The 15,486-nt window shown below is 37.7% G+C and overlaps 1 protein-coding gene and 1 long non-coding RNA gene across 3 annotated transcripts in view; one reads left to right on the top strand and one right to left on the bottom strand.

Moving 5' to 3' along the window:
* The first annotated feature begins 7,172 nt into the window (after positions 1-7,172).
* Positions 7,173-15,486, top strand: part of LOC149960545 (uncharacterized) — a 10,176-nt gene continuing 1,862 nt past the window's right edge. Inside the window, exons 1-3 of the mRNA XM_090167525.1 lie at positions 7,173-7,410; positions 13,507-13,722; positions 15,376-15,473. Coding sequence (XP_090023651.1) covers positions 7,375-7,410; positions 13,507-13,722; positions 15,376-15,473 — 350 coding nt within the window. The 5' untranslated portion in view covers positions 7,173-7,374. The remainder of the gene's footprint in view (positions 7,411-13,506; positions 13,723-15,375; positions 15,474-15,486) is intronic.
* On the bottom strand, positions 9,116-9,758 carry LOC149960546 (uncharacterized). 2 transcript variants are annotated; one of them, XR_016479502.1, is made up of 4 exons: positions 9,671-9,758; positions 9,513-9,600; positions 9,376-9,420; positions 9,116-9,264 (listed from the first exon to the last, which is right to left on the bottom strand). It is a non-coding gene; the product is annotated as an uncharacterized LOC149960546 (long non-coding RNA). The 2 variants fall into 2 exon arrangements; XR_016479451.1 differs by having other exon boundaries at positions 9,376-9,600.

Consider the following 15,486-nt stretch of genomic DNA (forward strand, 5'->3'; position numbering starts at 1 on the left):
TTTCTAAAGAAAACCCATTGAAAAACCAAGGAAAAGCTATGGAGATAAAACGTGGGTTTTCTATAGACATATTTTTGTACGGGCTTGCTCACAGATATTAATTCACTAGGCGGGGAAAGATGACACAATGCGAGTCGTGGCCTTATCGTGGGGTGAATTAAATCTGAGAGAGGGGGTTACATACAGGGGAAAGAAAAATAAAAAAGGGGGGAGATTCGAATTCAGAATGGAAACCCTTTGGGTTTAATCAATCTCAAAATCTTTATTTAACACTTTCTACTCATCACTTGATTTCGATGTCCTCCGCTACGTTGTCGTCTCTTCACTTACGGGTTTTCTCGTTCCTCGGTTTACGTAAGTTGCCCGACACACGCACTTCACAGAACGGGACGTCTTTGGGGGCTCCTTATTTACGCGTTTTCTTTATTCACACTTTTCTAATTTTTTTCTTTATTTACTCGTCTACGGTTTGGCGGACGGATTGCGGGTTTCTTCTTATATTATTTTACTTCACAAGCTGACGGGGGCGTATGTACTTCTGGATTCGGTCTGAAATGTCCGGCTAGGCGAGGGAATCGGTCTCTGTCATCTGGGTTTCTTCTCTCGGTACGGCTAGATATTGGGTGATCAACAGGTGATTTGAGGGTGTTGAGGGAATTACGTTTCCCAGATTTATTACTACTTTGCTTATGCTATTCCGGTGGGAATATCCTGGATGTAGATCATCTAGGCAGTCGGTGATGGTGGTTTCGATCATGAGGGTTGCAGTGAGGGTTGTTCTGTCCAGTTCTGTCTCCTTGGGGCTCTGGCTCTTGGTTTTGTTCCGGGGATTTTAGGACGGAGTTGAAAATAAAAAGTAATTGGTGACCTTCCATTACGTGGGTCATTGGAGTACCTAAGACTCGCGTCCTGTGATGGTACGTATGACGTCGTCTGATTTACGAAAGGTAACTCGGGGGGGGGGGGGATGCCAGAGAGTCTCGAGGCAGTGGCGCCGATCCCATTGGTAAAACCGCCGATGTTAAAGGCCGTTTACTTTTAAGCATCAGTAGCAAGAAAGTGTTGCCAGCAGCCTCATTTCAAGTTTATTAGTGACCTTCGGCGCCCATTGGGAAAAAAAGCGATCGGCGCCCCTGTCTCGAGGTTCCTTATTTTCTGTTGCCAAGCGAAAATGTCCGGGCGCCCTTTTGACTCTATGGCCTGGCGTTGGAAAACGTGCGCTTCTCTTGTGATCTTGCTACCTGATGGTGGGCTAGAGGCCCGCGAATATGATAATAATTTTATAGGATCGCTGTGAGCTGAGGGGATATTATTGGTCTAGTTCGGAAAGTTTTTGGGATAATCTGGGTTATGACCGAGCTTATGACCGAGAGAAAAACACGTGGGATTGCATTTTATTAATTAGGTCTTTGAATATTAATACATTTGATAGATACATAGGGCTTTACGAATACCTAACAATAACTGTCAATATAGAGGGTCTAGAGTGCTGGGAAAATATAATGGCAAAAGTAAATAATACACAAAAAAATAAAAAATAAGTATGCGGGGGAAAGTGAACAAAGGGTTACACCTAAACAAATTTGAAGAAATTAAAAAAAACTTACATTATCATCCTTTGCAATGCAGTTAATAGGTGGTTCCTTTTAACTTAACGTTTCGTATATACTATTCTCCACCACTCTCCCCCTATTTGGCTTTCCGTTGCTACGCAATGCGTTTTGAAAAAAACACAATTGTGTTTGTTGCTCCTAGAGATAAACTAAGCCTAAACATTAAAAATTTCAAAACGAATTAAGGAGAACGCAGCTAGCCTTGAAACACGCTAACGCAGTGTTGTGCACAAATTTCATTGGAGGAACCTTAACGTTTTACGGGCAGGGGGAAATACAATAACCGAATTTTCCCCTTCCGACCGCAGCAGGCGCTGAAGCGTCTAACCAATGAAAATTGTACACAAGAAAATCGGGGACTTTTGACGGGTTGCGTGCTCTTTGTGTTTGTTGCTCCTAGGTTTATCTGTTTGTAATAGTCGCAAGCCAGATTTCCCACACGGTACTGACGAGTCCCAAATAGGACGAAACCGGTCTACTGTTGAAATTTCTGGCTATTTAATTTAATTTAATTAAGTTCTATTAAGATCTATTTGGTCAGAGTTTAGCGTCTTTTTGTTTGCTCGAAGACCTATCGGTACGAGCTATTTGTAAGTTTTTAAATCTCTTCAAATTTGTTTAGGGTTTAGCTTTTTTATCCCTTTTCGTAAAGGACTAATCTACTTATTCGCTAATTTTATTATCTATTATAATAATTACTAACTGGAACATGAAAGAGAATGGCGATACATTTTCGTAAATTAATTTCAAGTGTTTCATTGATAGTCTTTTAAGGGCCGCTTATCATGTAACGAAGGAGAAGGAACATTGATAATGTAAGACTCCTTAGGGCATTGGTCATTGTCTGAGCGCCGTGTACTAGCTTGAGACTTTCTTTGCACTTCTTTATAGATGATTATCAGCCCGAAGCTCAGATAAGGCATCATTGTGAGCATTCAAAGAATCAGCCAAGCTTTTAATTTCAGACGGCAAGGACCATACAGATGAAGCAGCAACACCCAGATAAGCTGTAGGCATTTGGAGACTTGAAAAGCATGCGGAAGTTTGCAGGAATTTTGGACGAAACGCTGTATTTGAAGTTACACTTCAACCGTTTAGGATTAAAACGGTAAATAATATGTGAATCGGTTGCAGACCATCGACAGCCCAATATTAATTTTGGCGACCGGGGGCGCAGAGGTTGTTCATATGTCGACTTTAGTTACATTTTTGACCAGTACAAACACCATACTGAGCGTAATTGAAAGTTTTCCCTGTCGGTCGCTGACTTTACTATACTTAAAGGGATGGCGGAGCGAGAAGTAGTTGGCAGTCTCTTAAATCTGCTATACTGATTTCAAGGTCATTAATTGCTATGCTATTTGAAGCCCTTAAATCTTCTTACCCTCTTTCTGCGATCCGCCCACGGGCATATCGTCGTCGAACTGGGCGAATAACAATTAATGGCTCTTTTCCTGTATAATAATTAACGGCTATTTTACTTTTATCAGTCACCTAATCTTGAACTAAATGAAATCCTAATGAAATTTATTTAATATTTTAGTTTGCTCAGATTTTCTGTATTTTTATTTTTTTACGAACCTTTTTTTGCCATTAATTTGTTCCTCCATTGAAATACATGTACATAGTGTGATTTAAATAGATTATTTTACGGCTATTTTACTTTTATCAGTCACCTAATCTTGAATTAAATGAAATCCTAATTAAATTTTATTTCTATTTAATATTTTAGTTTGCTCAGATTTTCTGTATTTTTATCTTTTAAGAACCTATTTTTTGCCATTAATTTGTTCCTCCATTGAAATACATGTACATAGTGTGATTTAAATCAATTATTTTATTAAAAAATCAGCCAACCCTGCTTTCGCGTATAGACATTCTCCCCTTTCTCAAACCATAGAAGTTTCCGGTATTATTGAAGTAGCTACTCATGTAGGCCAACATAATAGCAACATTGCTACTCTTTTTATTTGCGACCGAAAGCTATCGCTACGCCCTCTTTGGTTGCCGTCGAATACTAGGTAGGTAGCTTATTACCTCGGAAAACCGTGACGTCGTAGCGCCATCTAGACTCGTCGTGAATATTTAGGTTTAATATTTAGGTTTAATGAGTAGCTACATGAGATATGAAACTGATATTACGTGTCTGTGGGCTGCGGCAGAGTTGCCAAGTATAAGCAGGGGCGGCTTAAGGGCCGGGCAACCCGGGCAACTGCCGTTTTGAGAGGGGCGCCGAAATTGAGTTGTGCGCCTTTTTGGTTTACCAAGAATTGGATTTGTTTATAAAATTTTTAATGAAAGCGTAACATAATTTGAAAAATCTTTCGCTAATTAGAAATACAAACCATTTTCACAACCAAAATGTCCAACATCGTCGATGAATGTTTTTTTGCGACTATTTATTTTACAATAGTAAATAAACCATAAAATTACGGTGCATAGTTCTGACGAATAAAGCATTTTCCGGGTATTTTCATTATAAACCAGGGTATATAATATGAAGAAGGAAAAGTGGTTGGGCGATACTAGAAGAATAGAAGTGTGTCAGAATTTTTAGGTCGGTGTACCTAGCAACAGGAGCCATACCACCGGAGGCCTATCATCATAGTGCCCTACGCCAGCGTCCCCAAGCCCGGACAGGTGACAAATCCAGCATGGGTAGTAGCGTGGGGCTAGCCAGTAAGAATTTGCCTCTACACCGATTACGTAATCATTAATGAGTTCAGATGATTACGATGAATACACATGATTATTATGAGTACATAATGATTACGATGAGTACATAATGATTACGATGAGTACAGAATGATTACGATGAGTAAAGAATTATTATGATGAGTACAGAATGATTACGATGAGTACAGAATGATTATGACGAGAACATAATGATTACGATGAGTACACAGGCAACCCAAAACTTTAAAATTGTTACAGATGAGTAATTGAGTACGGGATAATTCCAAGAATAAGCGTGATTACAGATGATTACGCGCTTTACAAATGATTACACGTGATTACAAATGAGTACGCGTGATTTCATAATGATTACGGGTGATTACAGATGAGTACGAAGATTACAAATGATAACGGGATTACAAATGAGTACAAAAGAATACGTAATCATTACAGTTAGGGTGTAGCCCCTCGGGTAGTAGTACCCTACTACTGATGGTCGGACCTTTGACGCAAACCACTCAACCCCAGCAGAAGGTGCAGCAATGGGTGGACCAATTCTCACTTCGCACACAGCCGTGGGATTAAGAGTGGATGCTATAGCAACTCCATCCGACACCCTACCAACGTAGGTAAAGAGTCATACCCTTTGGAGAGAGCTCCTAAAGGGGAATGACGGGACACAGCGGTCCACATAACCCGGCACAGCTGGCCACTGAGATCCCGGTGTGTCTCCAAAAGGCCGGGAAACAGGACCAACGTGCCCTCATACGGAGGCCCGTCACCCTACAGCAGGCTACCAAATTCGCCGAGGCGGCCAGTTTACTCGGACCCTCTACGTTAACCTGAGTCGAAGGCTCGAAGCTCAGTTTCCAGCCAAACCTGGCCGAAGTCGGAGGTGGAGATAGGACCATTTGATCAGAGCTAACATCTCCCAGTGGGTTACAAGAGCAGGACCCTGACTCCCCGGTAAACCCACCAATTATTGCACACTCTTACCCATTTAGGGTGAGAAGAATAGAAGGAAGCCCAAACTAATACAGTACTTCTATGTGCTTGCTTGCTATTTCGTTGTCATTTATCCAGCTTTATGATAAATAAACTAGCAGGCCATTTTCAAGAATTATATTTGTTTCTTAGACTATAATGAACCTGCATTTAATATTCTAAAATTCATTTAAATCGTTTTCGATTTTTAGTTCTAAAGCAGTCTATCGGTACGATTTAAGATGTCGTGTCTCCGTGGTTGCAGTAGTTTCTTCTATTTTACGCGCACGCGCAGAAAGCCATTTATTAGTTTCAGTTAAATAGTTTTAGTTAGATAGATATTAATTAGAGTCACGTTGAATTGAATTAAGATGTCCGAGAAAAAGAAGCATTCTGGTTCTTTTAATAAAAAAAGGAAATGGAGAGAAGCCGTTGAAGCAGAAAAGCCAGCGACAGCTTTAAAAAAGTTCATAAGTGTAGGCCTTAAAAAATCCCGCAAAAAAGTTTTTAAATTAAGTTGTTAAAGCAATTAATGTAATGAATAAAAGAATAAAGTTTACTAAGAACAACCCGTGAGTTAAAAATAAAAATATCCATTATTTTTATCTTTAACTCACGGGTTCTTCGTAAACTTAATTCTTTTATTTCACATATTAACCGTGATTCTATTCAGTATGGACATTACAATTAATGTACTTTAGGTATACTAGTCTGGCCACCTTACCTAGTGTTTCAAGCTCCATGTAAAATGACCATGTACCATAAAGAAGGTATTAAATATGTTTACACAAAGTATTTATAAAGTGATTAAAGGGATTATTTATTGTTATGAAAACGGTAAATTTAGAGCATGGACATGGTAATGTTTTTTACGGGGGGGGGTAGTTTAATTTAGTCTCAAAACAAGAGGGGCGCCAAAAACCCCTCTTGAGCCGGCCCTGAGTATAAGTGTTGTCCCGCAGCCCAAACTAGCCTAAAAAATCCGCCCTTCATTAAAAAATATTTCTTAAAAAAATAGCCCCAATTCAGGATAAATTTACAGCGAAATGTTAACGAAATAGAGTAGAAAATTTTATAAAAGGGCGAAGTTTTGGTCAAATAATTTCTATGCATAAATAATTTCAAAACCATAATAAGTATTTTCCAACATAATAGGTGTTTTCATAAAATCCCCGTCAAAGAACAGCATAGGAGGTGATATACTTTAGGAAGGGACATGTAACTGTCTGTATTCTTTGGTTTTTATTGATTTTTCGGGAAACATGTTTGCTAGCTTGTTGACTGTACATTCATGCGAGTAGGACCGACGGTTTTAGAACTGGAACGTATTGAACTGAACTCCCATCAAAGACTGAGGGGGCAATTTTTGTCGGGGGAAAACAACATAGCCGGATTTTATTAAAACACCTATTATATTTTTTCACAATTTTTTAAACATCGTTATTCATTCAGTGTCAAGCTCAACAAGCTGCCGGGAGTAGTGGCTCACTCCTGTATTCCCAGGTGTCCGGGAGGCAGAGTTTGTGGAAGGCCGTGTGAGGACGACTACCAATCCCCCAACGGGTGGTCGGAATACTTCCGCCACGGGTGTCCCACCCCTGTCCCCACGTATACCCCCGTTGGCGTGGCCGTTACACATATCTCACCCTGATTACTCAGTTATTGTGTGTGTGCTGGTGTCTAAGGCCTCGGGTCGACACCGATGTTTGTGTATCTCAAAAAAAAAAAAGCTCAAAAATCTACCTACCGCCCATTAGCGTATTTATTTATTTATGAACCTTGCCTCCCGCCCAAGCTTTTTAGAGGCTTTCGTTTCTCAAAAGAGTAGATCACTAACGCCATCTGGTGTTATACAAGAAAGTGTATACATGTATACGTCACACTCCCAGTACCTCTATACTCTCGATCTCAACCAGCTAGCGCTCATAGATAAACATCCGCGGATAAAATTTCAAATGATTAAAAAAACAAATTTCTGATATACGCGCAATTTCTTCTGATAAGGAAATGGGAAAGTAGCTGGAGGTATAATTCTTTGCTATTGCGCTTTGGAAGTCACGAGTCGAACTAAAACATACGAGTTTCTAGTTTCTTTGTCAAAATGAGCAGGACTAAGGTGGCGTGCATTTTGAATGTTGTAAGTAGATTACTGTTTTTAAAGGGCTCTGATGTACGCGCGACTAAATTTAAGGTAATAGTTTCCAGTTGTAACACGTTAATTGTTAAAGTTTAAATGGCTACAAATCGTTTTAATTTGAGGCGGGAGCTACATAATCACGTGTTTTTGGAAGCGAGATACCCCTGAGTTTTCAAATGGATTCTTTTCACCTTTCTCTGAATCGTCTAGAGCCGTGGTTAGTACTTGTATATTGACCGGAGCCGTAGCTAGCCCATTTTGCGCACTGTTAAATTAATTCCCCAGTGAAGTTTTTTTAAATACTTATTTTATTCACGAGACATAACTAACGTGTTATAATTTAGTTATAAGTAGACACAATAATGACTAACCATTTCAGGATAATAGAAAGTGTGCTATTTATTTGTACAAGTAGAAAAAGGAGTAAAAGTTTAGGTACAGCAGAACTGATGTGTATGCTGTAAATATTATAAAACTATACTAAAGTAGTTATTCATGCATTTATTCCTAACATAACGTATTAGGCAAATAGCTAATGACACTTCCTAGGGTTTGCACGCTCAGTTTATGACCGTCCCTTTTTTAGACTTGGACTCGCAACCAAACAATGTAGTATATTATCATCCTTAGTAGCAGAGAGTGTAAAGATTATGAGAGGCGTCTCTCTTTCAAAAAAGCGTACTAACTTTTTTTTTCCCAAAAATGTCCACTACTACCGTAAGAGCGATGGCGCCACCAGTGGCGCCGTTCTCACAGCGCGTGCGTTTCGATGTTAGGTTTAAAAGAGACGCAAAAACTTTCCAGATTTTTAATTCTAGTTTTACAAGGTTTTTAAATAATTTAGTATGTCAGGGGTATATTGTTCCGTTTTAAATTGTAAAATATCGAAAACAAGAAATCCTTGTTTATCTTTTTTTAAGTTTCCAAAGGAAAAAGCCTGGTAAATTCGCATTTTCATTAGATAGGCTTATTGGCATATTAACTTAATATAAATTTTAGTTCTATTTTGTGGCTGAAAATTGTAAATAATGATGGACTTACAAATAAAACTACGGAATATTTACACGTTAACCATAGAATTTGCGTGAATCATTTCATTGATGCCAGTTTCATGAATATTAGAACTAAAAATAGGCTCACACCATCCGCTGTGCCAACAATTTTCAGTCTTAATGACTCTACACCATTGGAAATTTCAGAAAATGGTAATTACAATTCAAGCCTTGCTACTCCTCTGGGAAGATCTAAATGATAATTTTGGTTTTAAGATTTTATTAACGGACAGGATTAGCCAAGATTTTGTAGATAATTTTCTTGGATCTATAAGACAGAAAGGAGGCAACCGTGATCATCCCAATAGACAACAATTTCGAGCTGCATACAGGGCTGCCTCTGTAATAATCTCTTGAAACCACCGGATTCTAATTGCATTGATGATTTGGATGAGTTCATTTTAAACTTTGACACTTTTAAAACTGCAACTCCAGGACCGGATGAAGATTTCTCCAATTTTGAAAATCTTGTAGTCTCGCAAAGCCAGGGGCAATGTTCCGATAAAGACTTAGAATTTTGTAAATCTATTGAAAGTCCAAACCTGCTAAAACAAAATGTTCTTAGTTACATTTCAGAATATCTAATTCACCGCTGCTACTCAAACCTTCAATGCTCTTCTTGCATAAGTCAACTCAAAAATTACAATCCAATTGTTGACCCAACAAATCTGCTCTTTTACTTTTAAGCTTTCAAACCAGCAAAGAATTCTTCTATCAGCTGTTCAGCAGCCTCATCGTACCAACTGATAGTTTCTTCAAATTTGTAACGGAGACAAATGAAGTATTTGACACCAGTTTTAAGCTTTTATCGCACATGACAAATATTAAAGGACGTTTGGAGAGATTCATCATTCAAAGAATTGACAAGAAATATTTTAAAGCTAATGAAGATTCTCCATGTGCAACTGCTTACCAAAACATGATATCTTTTTTCATAGAATTCTGCATACATAGTTCCCTTAAAAAACAAGATCTCAACCATGAATACATGAAAACCCAGAAAAGATAAGTTAGGAAACTGTTAAAAATACAATATTAATCACATTTTACCAACTTCAATGTTTCCTCGTATTTTTTAACTTATACCGCTCTGTTCTCGTTAAGCCTCGGCCATTTCATAAAATTTCCAATGAATTTCCTTGGTTAATCAAACAAATTAATTCTTTTAGTATCAAAATATTATAAATAGTCCGCTTTCTTGTACTTACGTTTCTTTATTTTTCATGGAATTGAATTTTATTAATTTTAAATTAGCATAATTAAACTATGTTTAACAGCCATGACTGATGAAAAATACTTTCCGGATGTTTACAAAACTTAAAAAATTTCCAGTAGCGACATCGTGTGTCGGATAGTATCGTAACCTCTCCTATGGGCGCGTGCACTCAAAATCTTGTACGAAATTTTAACGTTACGGGAATAGGAAGAGACGCCTCTCATAATCTTTACACTCTCTGTTAGTAGTCGTAGTAGGGTATTTAGTCTGGGCGTATTATTTTGTGTTTTTGACTAATGTCATAAGTTTATTTTTTAAAAAGTTATATTTTTTTCGCTCGAAACATTAACGTTAACCGGCTCGCTCTGATTTTTTAATTATTATCGATGACAATGTATTTAATTTAGTGTTGTTATTTTTCCGGAAAAATAAAATGCGGAAAAATTTCCGGAAAATTTTCCGCAATTCGGAAAAATAAAAAAACTTAAATATAAATTACTTTTTAAGGGTTTTTAATGTTTTTAACTTTTTATCGATATAAAATGTCTAATATCAGTAAACATACTACTAAACATTAGTGTTACATTGTTAATCAGTTTCAACTAGTCTAGAGGTTTAGTTTTACTTTTAGATTCGAAAAAAAGAGGCGAAAATGTCGTTTGGTTAAACTAATCATGGAATGAAAACACTTTTTAATATTTTTCGGTAAACAATGGAAAATTTTACGGAAAAAAGACCTTGGTAATTTTCCGGAAAATTTTCTTACAACACTAATTTATTTAAACTTTGGGAGAATGATGATGAGACCATCCGAGGGTATAGGCTATTCAATAAAACGTCTTCAAGGAAATTTACAAGAAGTAATATTTCAGAGAGTCAGGACCTGCAAGTTACTGTTTATATAGTGCTTGTTGAAATAATGGAAACTTTTCACTTGTACGGTATGCAAAAAGTGTTTCCTTTTAACCAGGTAGCTTTTTTGACATGTCGTGTTTTTGCTAACGCTTAATGTTCAATTTACAGATGAAAAGTTAAACAAGCACTATACTATAATATTACTTCTTGGCAATTTCCTTGAAGATATTTGATTGAAGCTCCTATTATGGTTTAATTTTCTAGCAACATGAGATGGGGGGGGGGGGGGAGGTAACAGGCACGCCCATCATTGGAATCTGTAAAGCCTAGTTCCCACTTAGAGAAAAAAAACCAATTTTCGCGCTGAAAATTGACGCTCGCGAATAACATTTGCGCTTTTTTTTTTCAAATTCGCCGCTAAAGTCGCGAATTTTCGAGACGAATAAAATTTTCGCGCAACGAAAAAAGACGCGTTTTTTTCGGTCGCTGGGGAAGCGGTTCTCACTTCAGCGCGAAAATTTAAAAACGCTGAAAACAACTCGTGCGGGTTTTTAGTAATGTTTTAGGCCTAACATAAAATATCAGTTCAAAATGAACCAAATGGATGTTCCTGTTGATAATTTCAATAAATAAACGATTCTATTCGTGTGATAATTACCTTTACTTCAGTATCTTGGTAAAGTTGGCTGAGCCGCTTTTCTAAAGACCTAGGCTTAATAAGTGACGGACGGGAGCGGAATAGATCGGGGGCACGCGTTTTCTGATTGGCTGAAGCTTTTTATTGCCAAGGTGTGGACGTCAAAAAATAGAACATTCGCTAGATACCGCGGACACGCGACTTTAGCGGCAAATTTGAAAAAAATCGCAAATTTTAATCACGAGCGTCAATTTTCAGCGTGAAAATTGTTTTTTTTTCGCTAGTGGGAACTAGGCTTTAAGCATGTGAAAAATTAAAGGGGCTGGAAAGTGGGGTTTTGAAATCGTCTAGTGACGTGGTATCTCAAAAAAAATCCGGACCCTGCTTTATTTCCTTTTTTCCCCGCTTGAGGAATTTGGCTCTGACGGAGATGTTTTGAAAATAGTGAGGAGCGACCCGAGAGAGACTAGTGACAGGTATTCATACGCTAACTAAGATATTCGGGCCTTCGTGGACGTGGTTTTTTGGTTGTAGTATTTTAATATTTATTTAATTCTAATGATGTTAATGAACGAGTTTAATTCAAATAAAAAACCGAAACGTGATGATACTAAAATATCTCTTGTTGGTGAATTAGATAAGTGGGAAAAGGCAAAAAACTGTGGTGTATTACTAAGGTTTATCAAAATGCTCCAGTGAAACCAAGGCCCTAAGAAATTGGCTTCGATTCATCTAGCGTGTTTTTACAAAATTAGATGAAACTCGTAAATAATAATTTAAAAAATTACGAACACACTACTACCAAAAACCTTATCACTCAAATGAATTTTTCGTTAAACATTTGTGGTTCACTAAACTAAATCTCAATAAAGATTAATGAAATTTGAAAACTTCCTACGAGCTCAGCTATAACACTAACCAAGACCACGCTGGATTTCGTCATACAAAAATCTCAACACAGCGGTGCCTGTTTACGTCTTCGCGAACTTGAGAAAAAGTAGTTCTACGCGCCAAATTTCGTTAATGACGTCACGGATGACGTTTTTCAAAACCCCACTTTCCAGCCCCTTTAAGTGACATGTTCTTTGGCTTATATTAAGTGGGATATTTCTAATGAACATGGGTCCCAAAATGCATTGCTTCTGCGTTATTGTCCCTCAAAAATCAATCACAACAGCGTTTTGTGGGAGTAATAAAAAGAGTTAAGTCTTTTTCAGACGCAATACCTTTAGTTCAACCTTTCCATTTAACACTTTCAACTTATGTTCAGTACGTGATTTTATAAATTAACGTGGCTTTCTTGTTTGAATCTTGGATTAATAAATATTATTAATCCAAGTTGGAATGTAGCTACTACGTCACAACTTTAACTTTGGTAATATTACGAGCTCGCTTAGAACGCGAGAAATCTTTGATTTTCACGTGCGCGTACAAAAAGCCCGTGTCAAAACAATTCTAATAAGACTAAGACATCGTGACGTAAGAGCAACATAAAAACAAGTTCGGCAAGGGCGCGTAAAAATTTTGAGAAGGAATCTAAAAAGATTCTTCTAAAGATGGCGGCTTACGATAATGCCATGAACGTTGTAAACTAAGCCTTTGACAATTAATATTATATTTAAACGATTCCACGACAGTATATGAAGGAAGAAAACATTGTATTTATAATTTAAAAGGAAAGTTTCATCGGAAATTAACTAACCATTTTTTATTCTCTGAAATTCATTTTCGTCCACAAAAATATCATAATGTTTATTTTCTTCAGCATCAAGTAAACTGATTAGAATATTAGTTGCCATTTTTATTTATAATATCCCCCCTTTTTGACCGAGTGAGAATGCTCGGAGGTATTCTCACTCGCGAGAAGAGATGACGTCACTTCCTGTGAGAAGGACCGTCAAAATTGAGAAGTGAGAATTCTCACTATCAAGGGAAGAATTCTTAGAATTTTGACGCACCCCAAGCGTAGCTGAATTTATAATAACTATTACTTCCGCTTAGGTTTGTTGAGTAACAACAAGAACCCCTAGAAGCTTATGTAAGATAATCACTCATAAGTATTCCATAAAAGCAGTTTCTTAAATGAAACCTTGTTCACGGGATATGACGTAAATTTCGACACTTCACTGTTTTTGTCGTCACAGAAATTACCATCCCTGTAATTTGGAATAGCGTAGTGCCGCAGCTCCAGTTCTTATTGTTTCGGCGTTTAATTGTTACTCTTGGCTTAGTTGGCTACGAGGGGGGGGGGGGATAGTGACGAATTTTTGTCTTTATTTTGTTAATGAAATTTGTGTAATCACAAGTTCGTGTAATTTATATTTTTGACTATCTAGGCTATAAGCGTTGCCATAGTAGGCCTCATTGGTTATTCAACAAAACCAAGTAGCCAGGGACAAACCATTACGGTGTTCGGGAACTGGCCGGTAATTGGGTTCAGTAGCAACGTGGTTCTACTGATCGCGGCCAGTGCTTCCATGATGAACCACGTGATCGCTGTTGCGTCTTCTTTCATGAGAGAAAGCGGTTCGTCCATCTTCAAAAGTGCTTACGTAAGTATCAAAAGCGAGGTCCAGCAAGTTAGTAACCCTAGTGTATTGGTTCCAGCGTTGCCAGGTACGCTTGGAAATTGACGCAATGGCCTAGGAATGGGGGGGGGGTAAACGATTACAATGTACCCCTTTAATCCAAAACGTTCCTATGCACATGTATGTGCGTTAAACTTGGTCGAAGTTAATGTTTATACAAAATCAAAAATGATAATAATGCTCAAATCTAGTTCCGCCAATTTGAAAAATCTTAACTAAAACCGCTAAAATAATACTAAAAGCTACTCGTAACTTTTTTTGCCGAAAAACCGAAAAGTATCATACATTATCGCGCGCTTCGACTAAGTTATTGCACATAGCCTACTATTTATTATATGGTAGTTGAAATTATCGACTTGTACGATAATTATCGATTGGTTCTCAGAAAATAATAATTCTAACTGGTATATTGTATTAGATAGTGTGCGAAGATGGTAGAAGCTTTTTTTTATATTGACGGTGATCACGCGCAGCTGCTCAAAATCCTTTTGACCGGCAACCTTTGCAAACTAAACTATTTTTATTGCCAAGGCTTAGGGTGAAATTTATTTAAAAAAACTTTAATGAATGAAATTAGGGGGCTGTTAATTATTCCGACTCCTTTCTGTATAGTTACGCCGTTTACTAACTATAGAACAGTTTCAAAACGTTTCTTATCAAAATACTTTTTGGACGACGACGCTCTTAAAGGGGAACGGTCAAGCTTTAACCAGTTAGATAGCCCTATAGCCCATTAAAAACTTAAATTTATGGCGAAAACCGCATAAAAAAATAGTGAGTTATTAATTTTTTAATAAAATAAAGAAATTTCGGGAAATCTAAAAGCGCGCGTCCGCCGCGACACCTGGTGAGAAGTCGGTGAGACAGAAAAACAACTTAAAAGCACGCTGCTGAAGACGCCAAAAATGTTTTGCACGCACGGCGTGTTCCAGTTATAAGAGACCTTAGCCTAAATTGCGCGATTTTAAAAGATAGGGTAGTTCGCAAATCGCTCATACGGGGTTAGGGGCGCTGGTGGCAGCCAGTAAGATGGCGGCGAAAATTCAAACAAACACTTTGCGTTATTTTTCGTTTCAGCTATTTTTTCAAGACAAAAAAGGTACGTGTTAGTATATTGAACGTCTTGTTAATCTTTTGATACGGAAATAAGGCCATATTTGGTAAAGCTTGGTCGTTCCCCTTTAACTTAATTCACCAAAACCTAAAATAAACGAAATGGTGGTTATTTTTAGACATGTTCCCATTGGCAGGAAGTGGTTAACGTTTTGTTCTTACACGTCGAGTAGCGCTCATGACGCCATGTAGGCCGGCAACCCGTTGAGAGTTGTCTTTGAAAAACATAGAGATGTCCTATCCAAGAAGCGTCTTCCTAACACAACCCTCGAGTCTCTAATACTATCGCCACCTTTTGAAAAATATTGTTAAAACATAATTACGTCACTTTGGGTACAACTTACCGTACTAACGTCACGTACCTTTTAAGGAATTTTTAGACCGACTAATACCAATGGGCAAACCAAAGGCAGATATTCTACCCAGTTCCTTCGCTACCCTCCATTTTGTGCCACAAGGTAACCAAATGGTCGCAGAAAGCTTAATACTATCTTTTTCTGGCAGTTGCTCCTAAATGAAGTGGTTCTTTCAATAATTATGCTCAGTTCCGCAATTTCTTATCTCTATTTAATCATTTCTGTGGAAAAACAAAGTCCTTTTAGCAGTGTTTCGTCT

The sequence above is a fragment of the Leiobunum rupestre genome, chromosome 1 (genome assembly GCF_980474605.1).
Source record: "Leiobunum rupestre chromosome 1, qqLeiRupe1.1.hap1, whole genome shotgun sequence".
NCBI classification, from domain to species: Eukaryota; Metazoa; Arthropoda; class Arachnida; order Opiliones; family Sclerosomatidae; genus Leiobunum; species Leiobunum rupestre.